At 54.6% G+C, this 23637-nt stretch overlaps 1 protein-coding gene across 2 annotated transcripts in view; it reads left to right on the top strand.

The window, feature by feature from the left end:
• ST3GAL1 (ST3 beta-galactoside alpha-2,3-sialyltransferase 1) overlaps positions 1 to 23637 on the top strand; it is an 84809-nt gene that overhangs the window by 47806 nt on the left and 13366 nt on the right. Inside the window, exons 1-3 of one of the 2 annotated variants that reach the window (XM_070481643.1) lie at positions 1990 to 2094; positions 2227 to 2281; positions 19758 to 20648. In XM_070481643.1, the coding sequence (XP_070337744.1) occupies positions 20337 to 20648 (312 nt within the window). In that variant the 5' untranslated portion in view covers positions 1990 to 2094; positions 2227 to 2281; positions 19758 to 20336. Of the gene's footprint in view, positions 1 to 1989; positions 2095 to 2226; positions 2282 to 19757; positions 20649 to 23637 lie in introns of those variants that run through there. The other variant, XM_044781174.2, reaches the window with a different exon arrangement.

Here is a 23637-nt window from a genome sequence, read left to right as displayed (position 1 = left end):
TTTGTGTCCGGGGAGGTTTCTGAGTCTTGCTTATGAGTCTGGGTGTGTTTTGATCTTAAATAGCCACTCACAGATGCAGAACCACCAGGCTCGGAGCGACCTCTTGGGATTCCGTGGCAGCGCTCAAAAACCTCGTGTCTGTCTCTCCTTCGTAATTTGTGTTACCTTTCCCGCGTCTGGCCTTGCTTAGGAAGGGCTGTGTCTGAGGTCATTTGTTTAGCAGAGGGCTCCATTAGCTGGGGATGAAAACATCAAAGGACATGGGGACAGCCAGCCTTTCCAAGCCCTCTGCCTGATGTACCTCAGCTCGGCAGTGTCACAGAGAGCACCATGTGAAAGTTCTGGGCCTCCTCCCAGTGGCTGTGAATTAATTATTGGTATGATGAATAATTCAGTGTGTGTGGACTCTCTCAGGCTTCATTTCCTGAGAAATGGGAACAGTGATACTTTGCATGAGGCATGCGGCATCTGACCCAGAGTAGTTGATGATGGTGAGGAGATGATGATGATGGTGATGGTGATTGTGATGGTGGTGATGATGATGGTGCTGGTGGTGGTGGTGATGATGGTGATGGTGATGATGATGATGATGATGATGGTGGTGGTCATGGTGATGATGGTGTTGATGATGATGATGGTGGTGGTGGTCATGGTCATGATGGTGATGATGACAATGGGGGTGGTGATAGTGGTGGTGATGGTGATGACGGTGGTGATGATGATGATGATGATGATGATGGTAGCTTAGCCCTTAGAGAGCACTTACCACGTGCCAGGCATGCTTTAAGCCATTCATATACATTGACCTTCTTTATCCTCTCACCATCCTAGCGGGTAGGCACTGACAATATCCCTGTTTTACAGGTGAGCAAGCTGAGGCACAGTAGGCTAAGTGACTCACAGAGGGATGTGCAGTCAGGAGTGACAGGCTGGCAGTCCCCGAGCCACTGCATATACAGCCTCGAGGCTCATCCGATGTTAGTCAGTTGCTTGTTCTGGAAGAAACACATGTTGCTTGTTTGGGAAAGCAATTACTTTAATTAAACTATTTTGTGATTTGCAAAAATTCCTCCTTTTGTGTTGTTTCCATGGAGAGTCAGAGGCAGGCCAGGTCCATCCTGGGCACCGACTCCCTCTTGCCAGCCGGGGCGGCCGCTATGCCATATCGACAGCCGTGGGCCTGTGGGTCATCCATTATTGACGTGCAGAGGTCAGCGAGCCCAGGTCCACGGGCGCAGGTGCACTCAGGTGAGAGGGAGAGAAAGAAGCCCAGGTCATCTTGACCATCGAGAAAGTTCTTTTTGTGCTTGCTTCCACAGCACATAGACTAAAATTGGAACCATACGGAAAGTTCTTTGCATCCCCACTCCCAGAAGGAAAGCATTTTGCACGCCTCACAGGTGACAAGAGCCAAGACAGCCTGTGGCGGAAGCTGCTGCAGGCTCAGGAGTTATTATTAATACCTTGGGCAGAGTATTATTATGATCATTTGTTGTTGTTTGGAGAGGGCCCTCCCATGACTCAGTATTTAGAAGAAAACCTAAAACAACCGTAACACCTCGCTCATTCTCAGATTCAAGTACACTCTCCCTTCACAAGATGCCCAGCAGTCTGTTTCCTGCCAGTTAGAATATTCCGGAGTCAGACTGCGCCCCCTTCCCCACCATATGATCTGGGACTTGCCACCAGCCCAGCTGCAGGTGCCACCTGCACAGGACTCTATCCTCTGTCGTGGGAGAGAGAAGGGCTTTGACCTGACAGACAGGCTCCCAGCCCCGCTCACCCATTTGTGACGCACCCAGCTGCTCGGCTGGCCTCTCTGAGCCTCGGTTTCCCCCTCTGTCCGATGATGGGAGGCTGGAGCTGTGAGGTTAGACCATGTGTGAAGCAGCATAACCAGCGCTGGGCACGCGAGCTCTCAGGTGGGGAGCACCTGCTCCAGCCTGCCCTCTGGGCAGGAAGTGGTCTGAGAGGTCGTGCAGGAGGAGCTTTCATTTATAGCTGGAACATGAGGGACCGCACTCGGGTCCCCTGACTCCCGCCAGCGCTCTGTAGGTGTCTGCTGCTCCCTTGTCATCGGCGGCCAGGCCCCAGGTTCTGTGGCTTCACATTAGCACTTAGGTTTCATTCCAAGCCTCTGCACTGAGCACGTTGTGGGCGCTCCCTGGTTCCATCTTCACACTCGCTCCTTGTGGTAAGTCTGAGTTTTTTTTTTTTTTTTTTCAGATGAAGATACTGAGGCTCGGAGAGGTTAAGGAATGCCCCCGAGGTCCCACAGCTGGTAAGTGGCACAGCTGGGATTTGAACCCAGCTCTCTTTGACTCTCTTTGTGCTCTTACTGGCCTGGCTTTCTCTGCCTTCAACCGTGTTGAGATGATTGTCCCCTGCCACTCCAGTGTGGGGGACATGACTTGGTCCTATGTCTGCCATGCCCTCCTCCAGCTCCTGGGACACAGCAGCCTCTCTGCATGTCCAGGATGTTTAGAAGGCAGCCCTTCCAGTCCCGTGTGGTGGGGCAGTGTTCAGGAAATGGGATGCTCATCTGATCGTTGGAAAGTTCTGGTTAATCAAGTGTTTCCCCTTTTCGCCGTATTCAAATGCATGAACGAGTCGCCAACACGGACAAATGAGCAATGCATTCTGCCACTGTTACAGTGATGGGATGTCCATGTGCAGGCTGGATCCACAGACCATTTCGAACATGGATGTGTCTTTCTTTGTGCTTCAGAAAGTAGGACCCTTGTCTTCGTGATGGGAAGGAGGGCAGGGAGCCAGTGGAGGTGGGGTCCAGCATCCTTGCCGTGGCTCTGACTACATCCATTTCACCTGGTCCTGCTGCTTCTCATGTCCTCTCTCTCCCGTCACCAGGAGTGCCCATCATCACCTCTTCCTCATCCTTGAAACCCACTCTCTTCTTTTCAGATTTCCTAGAACCTATTTCTGAAAAATCTTTGAGAATGAACAAGCCCCACTTAGTAACATGACCGCAGATGAACTGCCTGATTTGGTCTTCGAAGTCTCCAGAGAAAAGCCCTGGGGGGGCGGGGGTGGTGGTGGAAGCGGGTGTACATTCTGGGGTCACCAGCACAGACAGTGGGTGTGGTCTGTTAAGTGGTTTAGTTTTCAGACTACCGTAGGGGAGGGGAGGAGGACTGGCAGCTGGGCTAGGGGTCCCCGCTCCACCTCAACTAGAAAAGCTCGGTTTCAGGAGCTCGTTTCTGCCTGGGTAAGACCCAGTTTAAAGAAAACATGAAAACCACTTTCTAAAGGCAGGTGTTCTTCTCCAGAAATCCAGAAAGCTGTTTCTGGGTCTGGCTGTCCCACATCACACTGTGTGGCTTTGCCAAGCCCCTTCCCTTCACTGAGCCTCAGTTTGTCCATCTGTACAGTGGGATATGGACCAAATCCTGCTAAGCTTGACCCTTGGCTGTGGTTTCCCAGCCAGGGCATCAGTGAGCCTTTGATGATGCTCTTGAAGGTTCCTGGGTTGACAGGGAAGAGCCATGAGGGCAGAGAGCTGAGAAGGGATGGTATTTGATAAAAATAGCCCATCCTCCATGGGTACCCTGGTCAGGACAAACCCGAGCCACACACACACACACCTGGGTTCAGGAATGAGCCCCCCGTGGCTGACAGGGGCCATCCCACCATTCTAGCAAAGTCCAGCTCCAAGGCTCCAGGCCCTCTGGGAGCCAGGCCCGGGGGCCCCACGGCAGGGCCAGGTGCCTCCTCGTGTGCTGTGTCCCCACATCCTGCCCCAGCCACAGAGGAGCCCAGCAAGCGGGACGCACACTTGCTTGCACAGCTCTGGGCAGCTCTACAGATGCACAGTGCGGTTTCGTAGTATTTTTAGCTTTGTTGTTTTTGCAAAAGCCAAAGGAAGTCTGTAGGCCGAGCTGTACCTTCCCATCCCTGAGAACGGCTGATCTGCTCAGCCGAGGACGCACAGAGCTCAGTGCAGAGAGGAAACCTCCGAACGCAAGGTCCAGAGGTCAGAAGGCACCTGCTGTGAGCTGGAGCCTGTCCTGGGCCATTCCTGGTCAGGGCTGACTGAGGTCGTCATTGCAATCATCTCATTTTCCATAGGAGGATGCTGAGGCCCACGAATGACCAAGACCCCCGACCTTTCGCTACGCACAGACCAGAGAGCACCTCTGCTCCCTGAGCTGGGCGTGCTTTTCACTCTGCCTTCTGTCCACACATAGCAGAGGGCCTACCGCCGTTCTCAGCAACGAAAACACAGCAGTAAGGGACCCAGAGGAAGTCCCTGCCCTCCTGCTGGGAGGGAGACAGACACACAGAGAAGGAATTCACGCTGCAAAGGAGTGTCATTTTGTGATTGTGTCTGTGAGGGAAAAATGCAGCCACGCAAGGGGATAAAGACAGTGATGCTGTTCTGGGGTGATCAGGGAAGGCCTCTCCAAGGAGGGCATTTGGGCAGAACTGTGAATGCAGTGAGGGAGCAAGCCATGTGGATTCTAGGGTAAGAACATTCTAGGTGGAGGGAACAGCATGTACAGAGGCCCTGGGGCAGGGAATATGTTTATTGTACCATCTCCCCCTTTGATTCTGATTCTCTGTGTGTGTTTGCCTCCCCACTCTCCCAGCAGCACAGCTACGAATCATCTCGATTGTTCCCTCCATCTGTCACCCCGACGTGTCTAGGGGTGTGGCATGGGGTAGTGGTTGTGTGGCAAGAAAAAGCAAACAGAATTAAATGAGGCAGAAGAAAAGGGTATCTCTAACAGGAAATTACTTGCCTCACTTCTTAATCCTCTTGTACAGTTCACTCGGGTGACATTTAAAGTAGTTTTGTATTCTCGCTTTGCATTTATTCTTGAAACACATGTTCAAACCATGAGTTTTTAGTGCACTGTAATCCACTATTTCAGGCCCATCTTTCCAAGCAAGGCGGGAACCTGGATTCCAAAACCACAGAAATAGAGCAAGAAATCGTGTTGGGGCTGCACCGCTGACTCAGTTGACCTCGGGAGAGGGCGCTGCAGTGGCAGAGCCTGGGGTGGGGGGAGGGGGGCATGGCCATTAGCAGGCTGGGATCTCGGGCGGGCCCCACCCCGCTGGGGGCTCTGTTCACTGGCCCTCTGATGGTGGTACTGATGCCTGACTGCTGCATGGGTCAGGAGCCCCGGAAGCGAGATACTTTGGAAGTTAGGGTCCCTAGGTTCTATCTTGGTGCCACTACAGGCTCGTGCAAAACCTTGGGCAAGTCACGTCCCCTCCCTGAGCCTGTTTCCTTACCTGGAGAAGGAAGCAGAAATCTGTGGTCCTCCCCACGTTCCTCTGCGATCCTAAAATGCCGCAAGCCTTTGCCTCCAAGGCAGGCAGCAACCGCGCACAAGGAGGACAGAGCCTCCGGGCAGCTCCCCTTTCATTTTGTGGACCTGTGGTCTCAGCAGAGAGACGCCCCGCACAGGGGGCACGACCTTGGTGGTCCTGCCTCAAGCGTTCGGATGAGAGTCTGAGCAGTCCTCGCCTCTCCCTGATCTGGGACCTGAGGCTGCAGAGCCAGAAACTCATTTCTGTGGGCAGAGGAATGTCTCTCTTTCCTCGGGGCCCAGAAGGACTTACTAAGTCTTCGGTTAACTGAATCTCATTCAGCTGGAAAAATAATCATCAGAAAGCCGTTCTGCCTGGTTACTGGCCTCTGAGCTCCTTGAATGCATCTCACAAGGAACGCTCAGAGAGCTTCTGTACCCCGGGACTCCGAGCCCGGCGCTCCCTGCTTCCTCCCGCAGGGGCAGACAGCCTGGTGGTCTACTGGCAAGCCCATCGTCAGTCAGCACCACTGAGTCGTCCGTCTGTCCATCTGCCCATTGGACAGTCCCCATGAGAGGCCGGGGCCAAGGGTATAGTACCAGGGACACAGAAGTAAATAAGCCACGGTCCGTGCCCTCCACGGCAGTTCAGGCTCAACCTGACCACTTTGTCCATTTGGTCCAATTCCAGAGAGTTCATGGCTGAGCTCACTCTCAAGGTCAGCAAAATGCAAACTTTTAGAAACTTTCACCTGTCGCTGTTACCTGTTTTTTTCCAACGTCTGCCCAAATTCGTTGGCTTAACGTGTTCCGTGTTTACTGAGTGAAGCTAATGTCTCTCTCTTCTTCGGTCCAATCAAATTTTCTTCTGGTCCATTCCATCCAATACATCCAAGCCCCAGGTGAATTCTGGGGGGCTGGGGGAAGAAGGACTCATGGTTAGTTGGCAGAAGACGTGGGGCTCCTGGGTCAGAGACAAGGGACTCTGTTACTCACGGCACAGCCAGCAGCTGCAGCATTGGGTCTGTGTTGGCTGCCTTCCCTGCTGGGAGCCCTGGGGCCAGGCAGAGGGCCAGGCAGAGGGCTGCACATGTGATGGGCTGCAGCGCAGAAAAGGAGCCCTGGGGCCAGGCAGAGGGCCAGGCAGAGGGCTGCACATGTGATGGGCTGCAGCGCAGAAAAGGAGCCCTGGGGCCAGGCAGAGGGCCAGGCAGAGGGCTGCACATGTGATGGGCTGCAGCGCAGAACAGGAGCCCTGAGCTCGGGGAATCCGCCGTTCTGCAGCCAGCAGTAGGCAAGCCATCTCTTTGCCCCAGAGGGACACAGTTCCTCGTGTTTCCTGATTGCTTCCTGCAAACACAACCCTGAAAACGGATCCAGATAAAGAGCGGTCAGGGCCTTTCATTCGTAGTATACCCAGAAATCACCTATGAATATGAGACCCATGGAGGAGTGTCTCCATTGAAAGTCTGGCCTAACACCTGCTAACTGAGGTTAGGCAAACTGCAATTGCTGGACAACTTGTTTCTCTCTCTCTCTCTCCCTTTTTTTTTTTTTTCGCTGAGGAAGATTGTCCCTGAGGGAACATCCGTGCCAGTCTTCCTGTATTTTGTATGTGGGTTGCTGCCACAGCATGGCCACCAACAAGTCATGTACATCTGTGCCCAGGAACTGAGCCCAGACTGCCAAAGCAGTGCATGCTGACTTAACCACCAGGCCACAGGGCTGGCCCCTTGCTAGACTTCTTTTCATCTCAGTTTTTTTATCTGTTAAGTGAGGGTGATACCTACCTTCAGGTGATTATTGAAGGTTATGTTAGAGAACTCTCCTAAGAATACAGTGGGAAATAAAAGAAAGTCCCTGGGCTCAAGGAACCTAGTTGCATGCAGAATTTTTGCAGCTATACACAAGGATAGACTGTCGGGAAACAAAGGCAGAGAGAACGCAGAGGGTGGTGCTCACCATGACTCAGGGATACAGAAGGTTCGGGGACACTCTTTCCAAGAGCCTCACACTGGCCCAGCATCCCGAGTCAAGTAGAGGGTGTCTTAACATCTGTAGATTCTGGGCAGGGCAGAGAGCCTGTGCAAAGGTCCTATGCTTGGCATGCTCGCAGGAGAGCGCAGGGGTCCGCGTGGCTCCAGCAGAGTGAGCACAGAAAAGGCGTAGAAAATGGGGTCGGAGAGTAGGCAAGGAGCAAGCAGCCCTTGCAGGGTCTCGCAGGCTGGGACAACAGCCCTGGTTTCTGCAGATGACCTATTCCAGACACGGGATTGTTATCTGGTGCTCCCACGGGTCTCGGGACACCAGTGGGTGCTGGGCTCCTTGCCATTTTAGCGGCCAGCTTGATCCTAAAGTCTTGAGTCTCCATTCTGGAGGTCACCAGACGTTGTTCCCCGAACCCCTTCAAGAGCCTCTGGACGCCCCTGTAAATCGTTGGAGTTAGAATCTCCCCATGAAAGTCAGTTCTCTCTTTAAGCCCCAGTCAACTCTAAACCTCCGCCGCCCCGGACCAGCCGGCAGCCTCTCTCTGTGCATAAGCTCTTTGGAACCCGCGCCAGATCCCTGAGGCAGGGGTGGGGTGCGGCTTTCCTACTTCTGGGTAGTCTCTCCTTTGTCACGGTTTCTGCACCACCCAAATCTGCCCGTCCTTTGCTTCTGGGGACAGATGTCAGCCTGGACGTGCATGCAACGTGCCTCCCTAAATTCCTGACCACGTTACAGGCTTCAAAGGCTGTCGAACGGATGTCCTTGGACTCCGAATTTATCACCCTTCAATCCACACTCATAAGAAGCTTTGTGGATTTAAATTCCTTTTGTGTGGCTCAAAATATGAAAACAGATCCAGCTCCTTCTCATATGACCCTAATCCTGGTTAATCGTGTTTCTCGGGGCGCTTCTCCCGTCCGCCCGTTCTGAACCACTATCTGTGCTTCCGGGGATCTGCTTTCCAGCACAGGAGCACGCCAGAGGCAGAGGGGTAGGAAGAGAGAAGAGGGAGATTTGCAAGCACAAGGAGGGTCTCTCCCAACCTGCCAGCACTTCCTGGGTGTGGGGGGACATGGGCAAAGGGTCAAGTCAGTGCAGGAAGGAGTGGGGAAACTGAGGCCCCAAAGGAGACAGGCTTTCCAAGGCACCAGGATGGAGACAGGGCTGCTCTCCAGACTCCAGGGGCATCGTGTGCACCCTCCTGCAGTCCAGCCTCCATATGCCAGTTGCATCGCTACCGTCTACTGGCCATAAACCATCAGTAGCTCCACATTGCCTTCATCCCAAAGTCGGTGTTCCTACAGACTTCCATGACCTGACCCCTGCCCACCGCAGCCTCTCTGAAGGGCACTCTCTGTTTTCCATGGCCACATCAAGTCCTCCAGCACCACTGCCACCGCCGTGCGCTTTCTGGAAGCTGCCTGGTTTACCCCACTCTCTCCAGTCTCCTCCATCAGTGCGAAAGCTCCCGTGTCTTCAAAGCCCATCTCCAGGGCCACCTCCACAGAGCCTTCCCTCTCCATCAATTGTCACCAACCAGCCACTTCCACATCGCTGGGGCCCTTGGCATTCCCTCCTTGGAGGCACTGGTCCCTCATGAGCAGTTATGTGTATGAACCGCCCCGTGCTGGAGGCTGCAGCTGGACCGGCCTGGCTTTGCTACCTAGTGGTGTGGACAGACCTGCCGCTTGGTGGGTGCAATGAAGCGTTACAGGTGTCGTCCCGTGTCCGGGGGAGGCCGGGCAGTGCGCCACTGAAGAGCAGACTTGGGGGTCAGCCCTGGCCCTTCCAAGATGTGCGACCTTGAGAAAGCTACCGAAGTCCAAGGGCCTCAGCTTCCCCATCTGTATAATGGGGTTGACAGTCCTACGTCCCCCATAGGACCTGACACTGCCGCTTTCATGCCCTAGTGAGTCTTTAAGAAGCTGTGTGGCCTGGGGACAGCTCAGCGTCTCAGAGCCCAGCTTCCTCCTCCCCTGCAAAGCAGAGATAGGGTACTGTCCCCAAAGGTCCACCAGGCGCCTTGCCAGGTGTCGGGCACAAAGATGTTTTAGATATTGACCCTGCTAGACCGGTGGGCAGACTGCGCATGGATAAGATGGGGAGGTTGAGGCTACCAAACCAATCCAGAGATAGGGTGAGAAGAGGCTACCGGTGGGTACCAGATCTGCTTCAGGATGTTCTGGGGACCTTTGTCCACAGGGAAAACAAGAAGTGTTCTCCAATAGCTTGATATTTAAGTCCAGCAGGAGTCAGAGAGCCCACGAGTGGAAGGGGACAGGCGAATCGGTATTAGAAAGGGGCCCAGGAGTGGGTGGGGTCAAGCTACCTTGACCACCTGGAGTAGCCGCAGGCTGAAGGGACCTTACCCTGTGGCTCCCACCAGCGTCTGGTGTGTTCCTGTGGGAGGCAGGGCCCAGGAGGGGGTTGGTGGTTGGCACCAGGCAGCCTGGCGGCTTGTGGGGCCTGGAATGTCCTGAGCCTGGAACCAGAGTGGTGCCCATGGGGAGACCTGGTTCTGTCCATGCCACGGGCCATCTTAATGACGTGAGCCTGGACAAGAAGACCTCCTGATGGGGGGGGGGGGTTCCTGGGTAGCAGTGGGAGCAGGGTTAGGAGGATTCCAGAAGGAGCAGCTACTCGAGGTGGGAGGGGACCCGGACCTTTGGGGGACCCAGCTGGCCCTAGCCGGCTCTTCGTGCAAATCGTCTGAGGCTGGGAGCCCCATTCCTGGAGCAGATGGGTTCTCTGCGGTGGGTGGCAGGGCTGCCTGCAGGACTGTGGGACCCCCAGCAGCATCCTAGCAGGATGCAAACGGTGCACTCAGAGTGGGCCATTGAGGGCAGGTTAGTGAAAGGGTCATTTACGAGGGCGTGGTCTGGGGTAGGGAACACCCAAAGACAGTGTGGTCCCTCGGGATGGAAACAGTGGGGTGTTTCCCCAGCCCTAGGATGAGGAAGGGGATAGTACTGGACTCCCAGACAGAGCCGCTTGGCAGGAGCAAGAGGCCACTAGCCCTTGGCTGCCCCACGGGGAGGGGGCCAGGGCCTCTAATCTCCTACCTGTGTTCCCATGGGCCAAACCCCACAGGCAGCCAGCCAGCGGGGAAGCCCACTGATGCAGGCCCCAAGGCCAGCCCCTAGGCACAAAAAAGCAGGGCAGGAAGGGTGCAGGGAACTTGTGGAGGGAAACCCAGGGCTCAGTGCCTGAGCCCCCGGAAGGCCTGGCTGCACCCCTTCGGCCCGCCCTGGCCATGCCTCTGACCAGCACGATGTAAGCAAGCCTTAACCCACCCTGAGCCCGATCAGAAAACCCCACTGCTTCAGACCCTGGAGGGCTTCCCCGGGCTCCCTGGGTGTGGCCCAGCCCTTATGGGGCACCACAGCTTGCCCGGGCTCAGCTCCACCCTCCAGCCCCATCTTGCATCTTCCTCTCTGGGTTTCTGCTGCACTGGACCTTCTCTCTGAATTTCTGTTCCTTGGGACTCAGCTGTCCTCCCCGACAGGCCTTTGTACCTGCAGCTTCCCCTGCCTGGAGGCTCTTGTCCTCTGCCTCGTTACCTGTCCATCCCACAGGCTTCAGGCCATTACCACTTCCTCGGACATCCCCCAGCTCCATCCCATGCCCTCCTCCATAGCACTGAAGGTGATTATATCAGTCAGGGTTCTCTAGAGAAACAGAACCAATAGAACAGATGCACGTGTATATTGAGAGATTTATTTTTAGGAACTGGCTCACGTGGTTGTGGGGCTGGCAAGCTCAAAACCTGTAGGGCAGGCCAGCGGGCTAGAAACTCAGGCAGGATTTGATTTCTATGTTATGGTCTTGAGGCAGAATGCCATCTCCAGGAAACCTCAGTTTTTCTGCTTCAGACTTTCAACTGATGAGTTGTGGCCCACCCACGTTATTGAGAATAATCACCTTTACATGAAGTCAACTGGTTATAGTTGTTAACCACATCTATAAAATACCTCCACAGTGACACCTGGACTAGTGTTTGACCAAACTACTGGGCACCATGGCTTAGCCAACTTGACACATAAAATTGAACCACTATGGCTATTGTAAATTCTTTGTGTCATTTCTTAATCATCTTGGCCTTGGCCCCACTTTGTAATGTAAAGTTTCAGGAGGGCAAGGACAAAGGTCATTTACTTTCTCTAAGCATTGTTTTGTCTTGCACTTAACAGAGTGTCTGCTACATAGCAGGTGCCCAGAAATTGTTGCATGGAAGAAAAGAATCGAGAGAGAGAATCTGCAAAAGGGAGGGCAGTGTGGTGCTCAGAGGGTGCTGCCCAGACAGCAAGACGTCCAGTGCAGAGCGACCGGCCTGGAGTCAGCATTCAACTCCACACGTGTCCTTCTTATTCCTTCTAAACCTCCCACACATGCACATGTACTTTTGGTTCCTCAAATGCATGATACCAGAACAGAAATTTTCCAGATATTAATACTAACGATCCTTTACTTAGGGCCAGGAATTATTCTAGACTCTTTCGCTATCCATAAACCCGTAGCATTGATGCTGATGCATATTAAATAAGCCAGTATTCTAAGTAAGAATTTTATAATCTGGGGGCTATATGCTAGAGTCCCTTAGGAAAGTGACTGTCGGGGCTAACTAAGCATGCATTCATTTTTTAGCTCCACTGAGTCTGGGGTGAGCAGGGGCTGGCCTCATCGTCCCATTTTACAGATGAGGAACTGAGGCCCAGGGGGGTGGACTGGCCTAAAGTCCCGAGGTGGCTCCGTGTCATGGCCGGACTGCAGGCTGCTGCCCTAGGGCAGAGGCTGTTTCCATCATCCCCTGGGGGGCACAGAGAGGAGAGAGGCCTCAGGGTCAGCGCAGTTGCTGACTGAGTTAATTAGGGACCTGGGTTTTACTCTGTGGAAGGGGAGAAGCGGCCGCCCCCACTCCCGCAGTGACAAGGAGCCTGTCACCCGTTTACCTCTCTGTGGCGGGGGCCACCTCCCAGGCCTCAGCCCACCATGGCCGGTTTCTCCCGGATGATGCTCTGTGCAGGGAAGCGGGTCCAGCAACAGCGAGGCTGGTCCTTCCTGACCCGGGGAGCAGAGAGGCATCGAGTGGGTCCAGGTCTCGGCTGGGCGGGGGAACACAGCTGCCACCTTCATGGGTGACTCGGCAGGTGGGGCTGAACTGGAGCCACCAACCAGGGAGGAAACAGAACAGGCAAAGAAGGGTTCGTGCTGGCCCACGGAGGCCCTGGCAGTGGTCACACTGCCGTCACCCAGCAGGGGTCCTCTCTGTCCCTCTCCTGCACCTCAGACACCGGGCTCAGGGCCGACCCCAGCCCCAACCCCGCTGGGCCCTACCTCCCCTGGAATCTCGTTTCACCACCTCCCAGCGGAGGGTCTGGTGCAGGTTTGGGGCCGTTTGATCCATGATCGTGCTTAGAACAGGGTCCGGCAGAGAAGAGCCCTCCGTAAATGTAGGTGTCCTTCCAGTTTTTAGATTGATTATGACTCTCTGCGGCCACCTCAGGCAGGAACGATGTTTATCTCCATGTCATCGACAGGGGACCGGAGGCTCAGCAGCCCCTTCCCATCCCCGGGTCACCCTGCAAAAGGCTCGGCCTTTCGCCTTTTCCCTGCAGGGGCAGCTGCTGGCACAGAGTGGCTTCCGTCTAAGGACGAGGCGCGTCTTGGAGTTGGGGCTCGCCTGTCTTCTGAGCTCTGGCACCATTCGCTGTGTGTCATTGGACGAGTCACTTCTCCCTTTGAGCTCCGCCTGCACATGTGTCAGATGCAGTGGGGCCAGAATGACAGGGCTGAGGTGCATCTGGTGCTCCGTGCAGGACAGCAAACCGCTGGAGGGATCTGAGGAAGCAAACTGAGCATTCGAGAGCACCGGCTGCGTGCCAGCCACAGCTCTGAAGCCTTTCCTCGTGCGGACTCATGTCTCTCCACACAACCCAGTGAGGCAGGCCCTGTTCTGATCCCCACATATGCATGAAGAGACTGAGACAGAAGCTTTAGGCAGAAGGATCTGGTTCAGGGGATCTGGTGCCTGCAAAGCTGTTGGAAAGGTGACAGGCAAGGGGGCTCTGCTAGACTGCAGCCAGCATCAGGGCCTTGCAAGCAGCAAGACCCAGCACGCCCCAGAAGTCTTCCCATGCAGACCGCATGGATGCTCTGAGAACTGAACCTCTGAATAGAGAATTTGGGCGTGTGAACTGCAGACGCTCCGCTGGCCGCTAGCCCCCTCATTGCTTGGGGACCCCTTCCCTGCAAGATCTCAGAGGTCATGCATGGCCAGTGGAGCAGAATGCAGTGAAGGGTTGGCTGTCCGGCCCCTCCAGGGAAGGAAGCAACTGACGCAGCCAGTCGGAATCACCGTTTCCATAATACCCCAGGTTTGTTCTTTCGTGCCTGGTTTCATTCGGTCTTTTAAATAACCCCACTAGTAGGGTAAGCCAGCAGTTCTGTTGGGTTCTTTGCAAATGAGGAGCCCGAGACGTTGGGAGGAAAGAGAATGGACATTCGCAATGCACCTGCTCTGTGCCGGAGACCAAGCTGGTCCCTTGTGTGCAAGCATCTTATCCACAGCAATCCACCATGTGGGCACCATTAGTCCTGCTTTTTGGATTCAGAAAGCGAGTGTCCGAGGGATGCAGGCCATTGCCCAGGAGCACACAGCTAGGAGCATGAGTCAGCATTTGAACCCACATCTGTCTGTGCCATTTTTTATGCCAACCACTGTTGGCCATGATCCATTAGCAGGTCCTTCACAGAACCAGAATCGATGGGTTCAAGTGTCCAGCGATCAGGCCTGGGCTGGAGCGCATGAAAGAGTTGTTCTTCTTTGAAGGAAGGTTGGGAGCCCTCACCAGCCAGTTCTTGTTCCATGCGTCCCCTGGGCCACCGCGTGAAGCCAACCAGGCCCCCAAAGGCCGGGACGTGGTGGGATCCGTTTTTCAACTCTCTGAAGGTTCACGGACACTAAATCCCGACAGCAACTCCTCACGGGTTGAGCTGGAAGTCATGCTCACTGTGTGTCCCGCAGCGGGTGTGCGAGGAGCCGCCGTGACAGCAGGTGGTACTGGGCCTCCCCCGGCGGACAGAGGTGGTGGCGGACACAGGTGGCAGCGACAACCCTCTGGCCTGTTGATTCGTTCCCTTCTGCCACCACCTGCTCACTCGGCTGCCGACAGGAGATTTGCCATGGTGCCTATGGGCCCCACCGTCTTCTCCAGAAAGGCGAAGCCCTTAACCCGTGCAGGATGCCACGCCGGGCACCAGCACACCGCGAGGCGGAGGAGACACACTGTGATTTCCAATGCTGGCAGCGGCGGGAGCTTGTGCCGGCCCGTTCCTCCCGCCGGGGGCTGTAAGAGCTGGATAGGATAGCGCTCCGGCTCTCTGAAGCCATTCCACAACAACCACGGCAGCCAGGACCTGAGGGTGGAGACCCCCGAGAGGAGGGAAACGAGGGGGCTGAGTCCCACGTTCCCTGTGCTGGCTGTAAGTCCAGAGGGCATGCTGAGAGCAGCAGGTCCTTGTGCTGGGCAGTCTCACATTGGTGGAGAGCAAAACAAATAAAGTAATAAAAAATAGATTTCAGGACCACCGAGTCAGCCAAGACCCTAGGGCAAAGGGAACCACAGGGAAGAGAGTCGCCCTATGCCCCATTGTCCTCTCAAGGCATCTCCAGTGGAGAAGTTGCCCGGCACCAGAGCCTGGGAGCCCGAGCTGGAAACAGCAGCGAGAGGCTGAACGGCTGGACCGAGCGTTTGGCCATCTCACCAGGGCAGGGAGACAGAAATTGGGGACCAGGGCCCACAGGAAGAGGTGCCGTGGGCGGCATCCCGGCTATGGGACGTGAAGGGCTCTGCCCTATGAGGAAGGGCAAACCGGAAATAACGAGTCGTCATGCAAAGGGAAGGGCAGCGCCAAGCATCCCCATCGCCAGCTGGAACAGGGTATGTGCCCTGCTCTGCCTGCCCCCAGGAGAAGGAAAGTTGCTTTCTGAGTAAGGACAGCCTCCCCCATGCACGGCAGGGGCGCGCCGTGTCCGCGGGTACCAGGCGTGCCAGGAGGCAGGACCAGATGACCCCAGAGAGACAGAGAGAAAATAGACAGCAGAAGCAGACCCGCATGTTGTCCAAATGTCACAAAGTATGGACAAAGCCTTTAAAATAAGGGTGATGAATAACTGCAGGAAGAGAGATGACAAGATGGAGAATTTCACCAGAAAACTAGAACTTACAGAAAAAGTACCCAGATGGAAATTCTAGAACTGAAAAATAGAATAACGGAAATGAAGAACGGACTATATTCTTTGAACAGATTAGACACGGTGGAAGAGAGGATGGACACGGTATACCCAGCTCAAGAGGTTGGAAAGACGGCAGGTTTTCAAACACAGAGAAATGACAAGAAAGGAAATAATGAAGATGGGAGCAGGTATCAATGAAATAGAACGATTAGCCCTGGCAACGTCAAAGGAGCAGGAGGCAGAAGCCTCAGTTGGACTGTTGTCTTTGCCCCCATCTTGCTGTGTGACCGTGGACAAGTCACTTGCCTTCTCTGAACCTCAGTTTCCCATTTCAGGGGAAGAGGCATGATCATGCATTTCGCTCAGTTGATGTGAGGGTCACGTGGAGGACATTGCAGCAGCTGTTTATTAGAAGTGCTAACGTTGCCACCAACCTGCAGGACTGAGTCATTTCACCAACCACCACAGCGAGGGAGGCTATGCACAGAGCTCGCAGCACATCCCAGCCATGCAATAACTACTGTGCAGTCAGCAGGCATCAACGAAACGTTCAAAAACCCATCCTGTTCGTTCATTTGCTTTTCCAGGCATCGGAAACAATTCTTCTCTCTGCGGCTGGTGATTGCCACCATCTTCCTATTGCCGAGGGAGTGTGTCTTCATTAGGGACCCTCCATAGGGAAATCCTTACTTTCTGAGTCCTTGCCAGGGCCCTGACATGTGTCAACCGTGTGCTGGTGACCCCGCCAGGCTGTCACACACACGGTCTCCGTGCCTCCTCCAGGGTTCTAGCGTGTGGCCGTGAGATGCCGGCCACTCCACAGACGGGACCGGGAGCCTTGTCCCCTCGCCTCCGTCTCCTCTCCTCTTTGCTTTGGGGAGACACGGCCGGCCTCCCTCACCCGCACTCTTCGCACACAAAGATATCTGACCCGTGGCGCCTCGGCATGGGTTCCATTGCGTCCCCACGTGTTCCCGGCTGCCTCGCTCACAGCGTATGGGGAAGTCACGCGTTCCTCCTTTCTTCCCCGTAGCTGGGGAAGTGGTGGAGGAGGCTTTTTGCTTTTCCATTCACTTTTTTCCAGGGCTTTCCAAAGTGCTAATTGATACAGCCCAGGAGCCCCTCAGGGTAGGTGGGATTCCCACCGAGCACGCTGGCCCTGGAGGTGTTGCTCCCAGACATGCCAGATGGACGGGAGGAGTGTGTCACCGCCCCCTCGCTCCTGCCGCTCAGCCTCGCCCTCTGTCCCAACTCTCACCCCACCCCCAGCATCAGCTTAGAACATTCCCGCCGCTCTCATGGAGCCAGGACGTGGCAGGGCGCCTAAACCTCAGTTCAGAACTTTCTTTGATCCCAGCAGCTCAACAGTCACCTATTGGAGTGACCTTGTCTGCCCTTGGCATCAGGGTACAGAGTCAGAAGGACATCAAGGTCCCTGCTCATTGTAAAGAAAATGTAGTGGGACCGTGTCACTCCTCTGCTCAGACCCTCCAGCTGGTCTCCTTGTCACTCAGAGAAAACTTAGTCTTCATAGTGGCTTCCACAGCCCCCAGCTCTCCACCCCACCCACGTACGTGCCTGCTCCTTTCTGATCCCATAACCTGCTCCTTTCCACGCTGATCTGGGCAGACAGCCTCCTTTCTCCCAAAGGCACCAGGGCCTTGTAGGTGTCTGGGAAGCTCCCACCCGTGAATCTTTCGTGGTGTATCCCAGCCACCTAGCACAGAACCTGGCAAACAGAGGCCCCAGCAAATGGGTAATGAGTAATATCGAATGAATGGACACACCTTGCTCGGTTGATGGCCCCCAGAAGTGAACAGAATCTGTGTTATTTTTCAGCCCCATTTTCCAGTTGAAGGAATGGTTCAGAGAGGGTAGGTAACTTGTTCACAGTCGCACAGCAAGTGGGTGATACAGCCTGGTGAGGATCAGAATCTTCCAACTCTTAGTCTGTGCTTTCTTGCTCAGATCTCTCCTCTGAATTGTTGGCCCTTGCCTTTCCCTTCGTTCCCTTCTGCATCCCTTCATGCCACGTATGTGCCAGGGGATGGGGCCCTAGCAATGAGTGAGGCTGAGTTTCTATCCTCACAGAGCTCCCAGCCCAGGGAGGAGACAGATGAGTGAGTAAACAGCACAGGCAGTGTCGAGCCAGGGCACTGCGGGAGCCAGGAGAGGCCCCTCCTGGTGCGAGGAGTGGTCAGACCTTCCTCCAGGAGTCAGCGCCAGCTAAGCTCTGAAGAATGAGTAAGAGCCAAGCAGTGTGGGGTGGATTTTCTGGACAGTGGGGATAGTCTGGGCAGAAGCCCAAAGGCAGAAGCAACTGTGACCTCTCTGGGTCAGTCATATTGCTTCAAGTTACAGGTAATCTGCTTTACACAATAAAGGGGATTTATTCTTTCATGTCACTGAAAAGTCAAGGTGTAGGGTGGGCTGCAGGTATGGCTAGATCAGGGCGTTAGCACCATTTGTCTGGGCCATGTTCAGCTCTCAGCTCTTCCCCATAAGCTACCAAAATGGCCAGCATGACCCTGACTTCCACATCCAAACATCACACCAGCTAGAGACAAAGAAAGTTTCTTCCCTCCCTTCCAAAGCCAGGGGCCTCATTCTGATTTGATGAATTAGGACACATACCCATCCCTGGACCAATTACTGTGGTAAGAGGAGGGGGAACCCTGTGCAGGCCAAATTAAATCAGAGCCTGCTCTTGAAGACAGGCAAGTTAATGGAACTCAAATGCCAGAGCTGCTTCGGATGGAGGGGCAGGGGCGGCTGGAAGGGACAGCTGTGGACACCAGTAGGTTCTAAACACAAGCCAGGCTGGTGTGAAAAGTGAAAAATGGAGCAGTGGGCAAATCAAAATGACCTCGCCCCCGGAGCGAGGAAGCTGCAGGGGGTTGCACCAAGCATGTCTTGAGCCCTAGAGGTCGCCAAGATGGCCCCGTGGATTTAATCTGATTTTCCAGCTGCCCCTCTTTCTACCAAAAGGTAATCAATCTCCCATCAGCTGTCACTTTACTGGAAAAAATATGTCCTGCTCGTTGACGACCTGCATGTTGAGGATGGGGAGGAACTGATCAGATAGGTAGAGATGGGGGCACGTTCCGTGCAAAGACCGGAGTCACAGGCTCTGGGGCAGAGGGGTGACCACAATTGCACAGAAGGCCCGAGAAATCAGGAACGTCTGGGGACTTGTGTTATGAGCGTCTGAGGAGCCTCCGCCTCCTCTGTTTGATTCAATATACTCCCTCTCTCTGTATCCCTCCAACTATGGTCATCCTAAGACCAGTTCACAGATGAAAGTCACTTCCAGAGCACAGCCCTTCCCCCGTTCTGGTGCCCCGTGCCTCCAGGTGCACGGAATCAGAGCATTGCAGGCGTGCGTCCACATTCCGCTTCCTCCTTCCCCATGACCGTGGGCAAGTCATTTAAATCTCAGTTTCTTCCAAGGGCAAAATGGGAACTCTCTATCTAGCTGGCAATATACTTTGAGGATTATCTAAGGAAATAGATAATTAGGAATGTACGATCGTGTCTGGCTTTTCGTGGATCATCCAAGAACATTCATTCATTCAGTACACTGAAAAAGGAAAATTAAGGTTTAGCAATTGCCTAACAGATACCAGAAGCTCAGTATATCTCAGTTTATCTTATCTTCATAGCCATTCTGTAAGTGGGGATATGATCATCCCATTTTACAGAAAAGGAAACTGAAGGTCAGGAAGGTTGAGGAACTTTCCCAAGGCCACACAGCTGGTAAACCAGAACTTGAACCCGGGCCCTCTGAAGCCCACTCTGTGGGACCGAGGCTGATGGGCAGAGCCTGAATGCCAGGGTAAGTGGACGGTCTGGGCCAGGTACCACGCACACCATGTTTCTTGTTGAAATTCAGAATCCAAAAGAGTGAAGGTGAGGAAAAGCGGCCTGTATTAGCAGTCGGTGGGCAGTGCTCCGTGCGCATCGTTGACTCAGTTCACACACTTTGGCTGAATCCTTAAATGTCCTAGGTTCTGGCTGCAGGAAAGATGGGTGGGACACCCATGTGCCTTAGCAACCTTGCAGAATAGACGCTAACATCCCATTGTTTGCAAGCACACGCCGAGGCTCCAGAGGGCATATAGATTGCCTACCACGTCTGCTTGACCATGGAATGGAAGATAATGGAATTCAGCCTGGAGGAGGTGGGGAGAGAGAAATATTTTTTTATAACAAGGTAATAGAATGTCATCCTGTTTTCTTCCTCCTTTTCCATGCAGATGACAGACAACCCTCAGTGCCTTCATCAAGCCGGCTGTGTAACCACCACATCTCTGGTGACAGCATCGGAAAGACCGAGTTCTAATTAAAGGGCATCACACGCCATCCTGTCCGGAGGACGGTGGCCAAGACAGCTTCCCTTTATCCTGCACTGTGACCCTCCCTTCGAGGTCCTCACCCCCAAGGGACCCTGGACTGTCACAAAGATTAATTACCCCTCAGCCTCTTTGGATGAGAAAGGAAATCACTGTTAAGTTTGATTAAAGCTTCATCAAGAGGCGTTATCGGCTGTTGAAGGATTGCTAAGGAAGCAGGCTCCTTTATTTCCTGAAAAGACAAATTATACACAGGAAAAGCCAACCCACATGAGTGGTCCACTCAGCCTTTGACTGTCTCGGGGTGTCGTCGACACATCAGCGGAAGGGAAGTCGGCCGTGGCAGACCTTGAGGCCCCCACGCAGCCCCACCTTACCTTGGGATCGAGCCTCTCTCTCTGAGATCCTTCTGCAGAATCCGTCCTCAGTTAGTTGTGATTTCCTCCAGCCCATCCCCGGGAGGCCCCCAGCAGGGAAGCAGAAATGGCGACCCACAGGAGAAGGATTCTCAAAGTGCTCACCCTCCTCATCCTCTTCATCTTCCTCACCTCCTTCTTTCTGAACTACTCCCACACTGTGGTGACCACCGCCTGGTTCCCCAAGCAGATGGTCCTCGAGCTCTCGGAGAACTTCAAGAAGCTGGTACAGTATTCCCACAGGCCCTGCAGCTGCGCCCGCTGCATCGGCCAGCAGAAGGTCTCGTCCTGGTTCGATGAGAGGTTCAACCGGTCCATGCAGCCATTGCTGACAGTGCAGAACGCCTTCCTGGAGGAAGATGCCTATAATTGGTGGCTGGTGAGACCTGGGGCTGAGGGTGGGGCTGAGGGCGAGTAGGGGGGCGGATCCCGGCTGCAAAACGCTCGGGCCCCGGTGTGCACCTGGGGCCCTGCCAGGTGCGTAGCAGGATTCAGAATACCGGTCATTCGTTCATTCAACAACTATTTATTGAGGATCTGCTATATATAAGTCAGAGCAGGGGGATCTGTATTCGCTTCCTGTGTCTCTTGTAACAGATCATCACAAACTGGGTGACTGATAACAACAGACATGTATTCTCTCACAGATCTGGGGGCAGAGTCTGAAATCAGGGTGTTGGCGGGGTTGGTTCCTCCCGGAGGCTCCGAAAGAGAGTCTGTCCCATGTGTCTCCTAGCTCCTGAGGGTTGTGGCAGTCCTTCGAGTTCCTTGGCTTTTGGACGCATCCCTCCAGTTTCTGCCTCCATTTTCACAGAGCCCAGTGTCTCTGTCTGTCTGGCTGAGCCAGGCCAATGGAGACTTCATCCCTTCTTCCTCAGGGTTTCGGGAAACAGGAGGGCATGAGATTCAGGGCCCACAGCCGACCCAGTGGGCCTGAAGGAGTGTTAGGTGAGAACTGTGGGGTCCCGAGCTCCCATCCTGCCTCTAAGCTTCATATTCCCCGTTGGCCGATGGGCGTCAGTATCCCGGTTAGTGAAGGAGACGGAGCAGATGAAAGCTCTAGCAGGAATAAGAAGATGGGAGCAATCACTCCCGGGTCAGTTTACAAATTACCCACATGCCCCGCAAGCCAGGAGACTGAAGGCATCGGGCCACGTGGCTTCGGGAAAGGGCCCGTCCCTGGCTGGACCCACCACCCTCCATCAGCCTGCCGACCCGGTGGCCTTCGCCTCCAGTCTCTGTCCCAGACACCAGGACGAGGGTCCCTTCTTCCCCCGATGTGAGACAAGCCACATAGCCTGTCGAATCCTCCTGTCTATTTACTCAAACTCAGGAAGCAGGTGATGGTGCCCAGGGGAGCGTTCTGAAGGCAGAGGCAGCCTTTGGCCTCCTGTCCCTGGTCTCTGTCCGCCCCCCCACAAGGAGCATCTTCCCCTCCAACATCCGTGCTCAGTGCAGAAGTGTGCAATGCGGGCTCCCATCCAATGCCAAGTGCCACTTCTGGCCAGGTCCTGGCCAAGCTTTCCAGGCCCTGCCCCCTCGCCTTCCCCACACCCCCAAGGGGATGTGAATATTTCATCACCTCCATTTTGCTCTTCCCAGGCTCACCTGGCTGGGGCGGGGCACGTTCGGATCACATTCTAGTTAAAGGACACACTCTGGAGTCAGGCTGCAGTATGCAAACTGTCTTGGGGGCCCTCCCAATCCACTTCACCTCTCCAAGCCTCAGTCCTCTCATCTGTAAGATGGGTACCTGACACCACACATCTCATAGGACAGTCATGGGAAATAAATGAGAAAACGCCTCTAAAGCTCTTGGCACAGGGCCTGGCATGTAAGAACCACAGAAGGCTGGCTTCCACCTGTGACCAGTTCTCAACGCCCAGCACAAGTGCTCCCTAAGCAACTGCTGCCCAGCTCTGACTTGCCCGCCCCACACAGCGCCTGGCACCTGATGGGGGCCCAGTGGTGATGGGTAGAATGAATGAATGAACGAATGTTATCAACCCTGGCAGAGGTCACTCATTCATTCAGCAAACATTTGTCCAGCAGATACTGTGTGTTATGCCTGTGCTTGCTGTTCTCATGTTGAGGGGGCCAGACACACAAGCCACCAGCATCTGGATCACAGTAAGGCCCGTGATGAGGGGCCAGTGGTCCTAAATACGTGGGTAAGGCCCCCCAGAAGATGCTGCATTGCGAGCTGGCCCAGGAGGAGCAAGTTCACCAGGCAGAGAAGGAAGGGAGGGCAGGAAGGAGAGCGAACCTCTCGCCAGCACGCTCAGGGGGCCCAACATGGGGTATGGAAGGCCAGCCATCATGCCTCAAGGCGGAACAGAGTCTGTGCTCCAGTTCTCACCCCAGAGCTCCCGTGGGATCGGGTGGAAGAGCAGGTGCAGGAGTGAAGCGCCCTCTCCCGGGCCGTGCTCTGAGCTCCAGCATGCCTCCTCCGTAAACTGGGCGCCCGGACGCCCCACTCGCCTCCCGCTGGTCCCAGCCTGCTGACATGATGGAGACCGCCTCCCTCTCCCACTCCCCCCATCCCTCTGCAGACAGCGCCGCCCCATGTGCCTGCATCCCTGTCTCGGCCTCTGCTTCCAAGTGCTGCCCTAAGATGCTGCTTCCTCAAGGAGCCCAGAGGGTCAGTTGGCAGGCCCTTGTTGAGTGCCGATTGTACACAAAGAAACATCCCTGGAAACTAGTCAGGAAGACTGAGGGAGAGAGGGCATCTTAGAACTTGTCACCTTTCTCTCCTGTGTGTGTGTCAGCCTCAGCCGGCCTGTAGGACCTTCACTGTCATTTACAAAAGGCAGAGAAATCAGACTTTTCCTTCCCAGGGGAGACAGGGACATAGTGTTGACCTGCCCCTGCTACCCCGGCTGGTGAGTGATGCTCTGGGATTCTAAGCCGCAGACACACAACTCAGTTTTCCCACCCATGTTGTACTGGGCTCTGCCGTGGGTTGATGTGTTGATGTGCTCACCCCGTGGCCCAGACCCTTGCTCTGGGCCTCAGGCTCCCCTTCTGCCAACAAAGGACCAGAACAGATCCAAGACTCTGCAGAGTGTGGCCCACAGTGTGATTCTAGGTGATACGAGGGCAGGTCATTCTGGAACATCGCATCACAAGCGAGGAAGTAATTCAGGCCTTCATTCTCTTTCCATCTTTGCGGCGCAAGGATTTTAATTGGGCCCGATGTTTCACTGTGCTCCTCTCTAACACCTGTCAATCTTCCTGCCGACAGAGAGGTCTGCTCGCCTGCGCGAGCAAAAGGATGGAGCTGGGATCAAGTAGCGTCGTTTTGTTTTCATCGTGTCGTACAATTATTTTTTTACTTCTGCCAGGTAACCCTTACTTTCCACTAGTGG

Source organism: Equus asinus, chromosome 12 (assembly GCF_041296235.1).
Source record: "Equus asinus isolate D_3611 breed Donkey chromosome 12, EquAss-T2T_v2, whole genome shotgun sequence".
Lineage (NCBI taxonomy): Eukaryota > Metazoa > Chordata > Mammalia > Perissodactyla > Equidae > Equus > Equus asinus.
The sequence above is the reverse complement of the archived record's forward strand: the minus strand, read 5'-3'. Positions and strand labels throughout refer to the sequence as shown.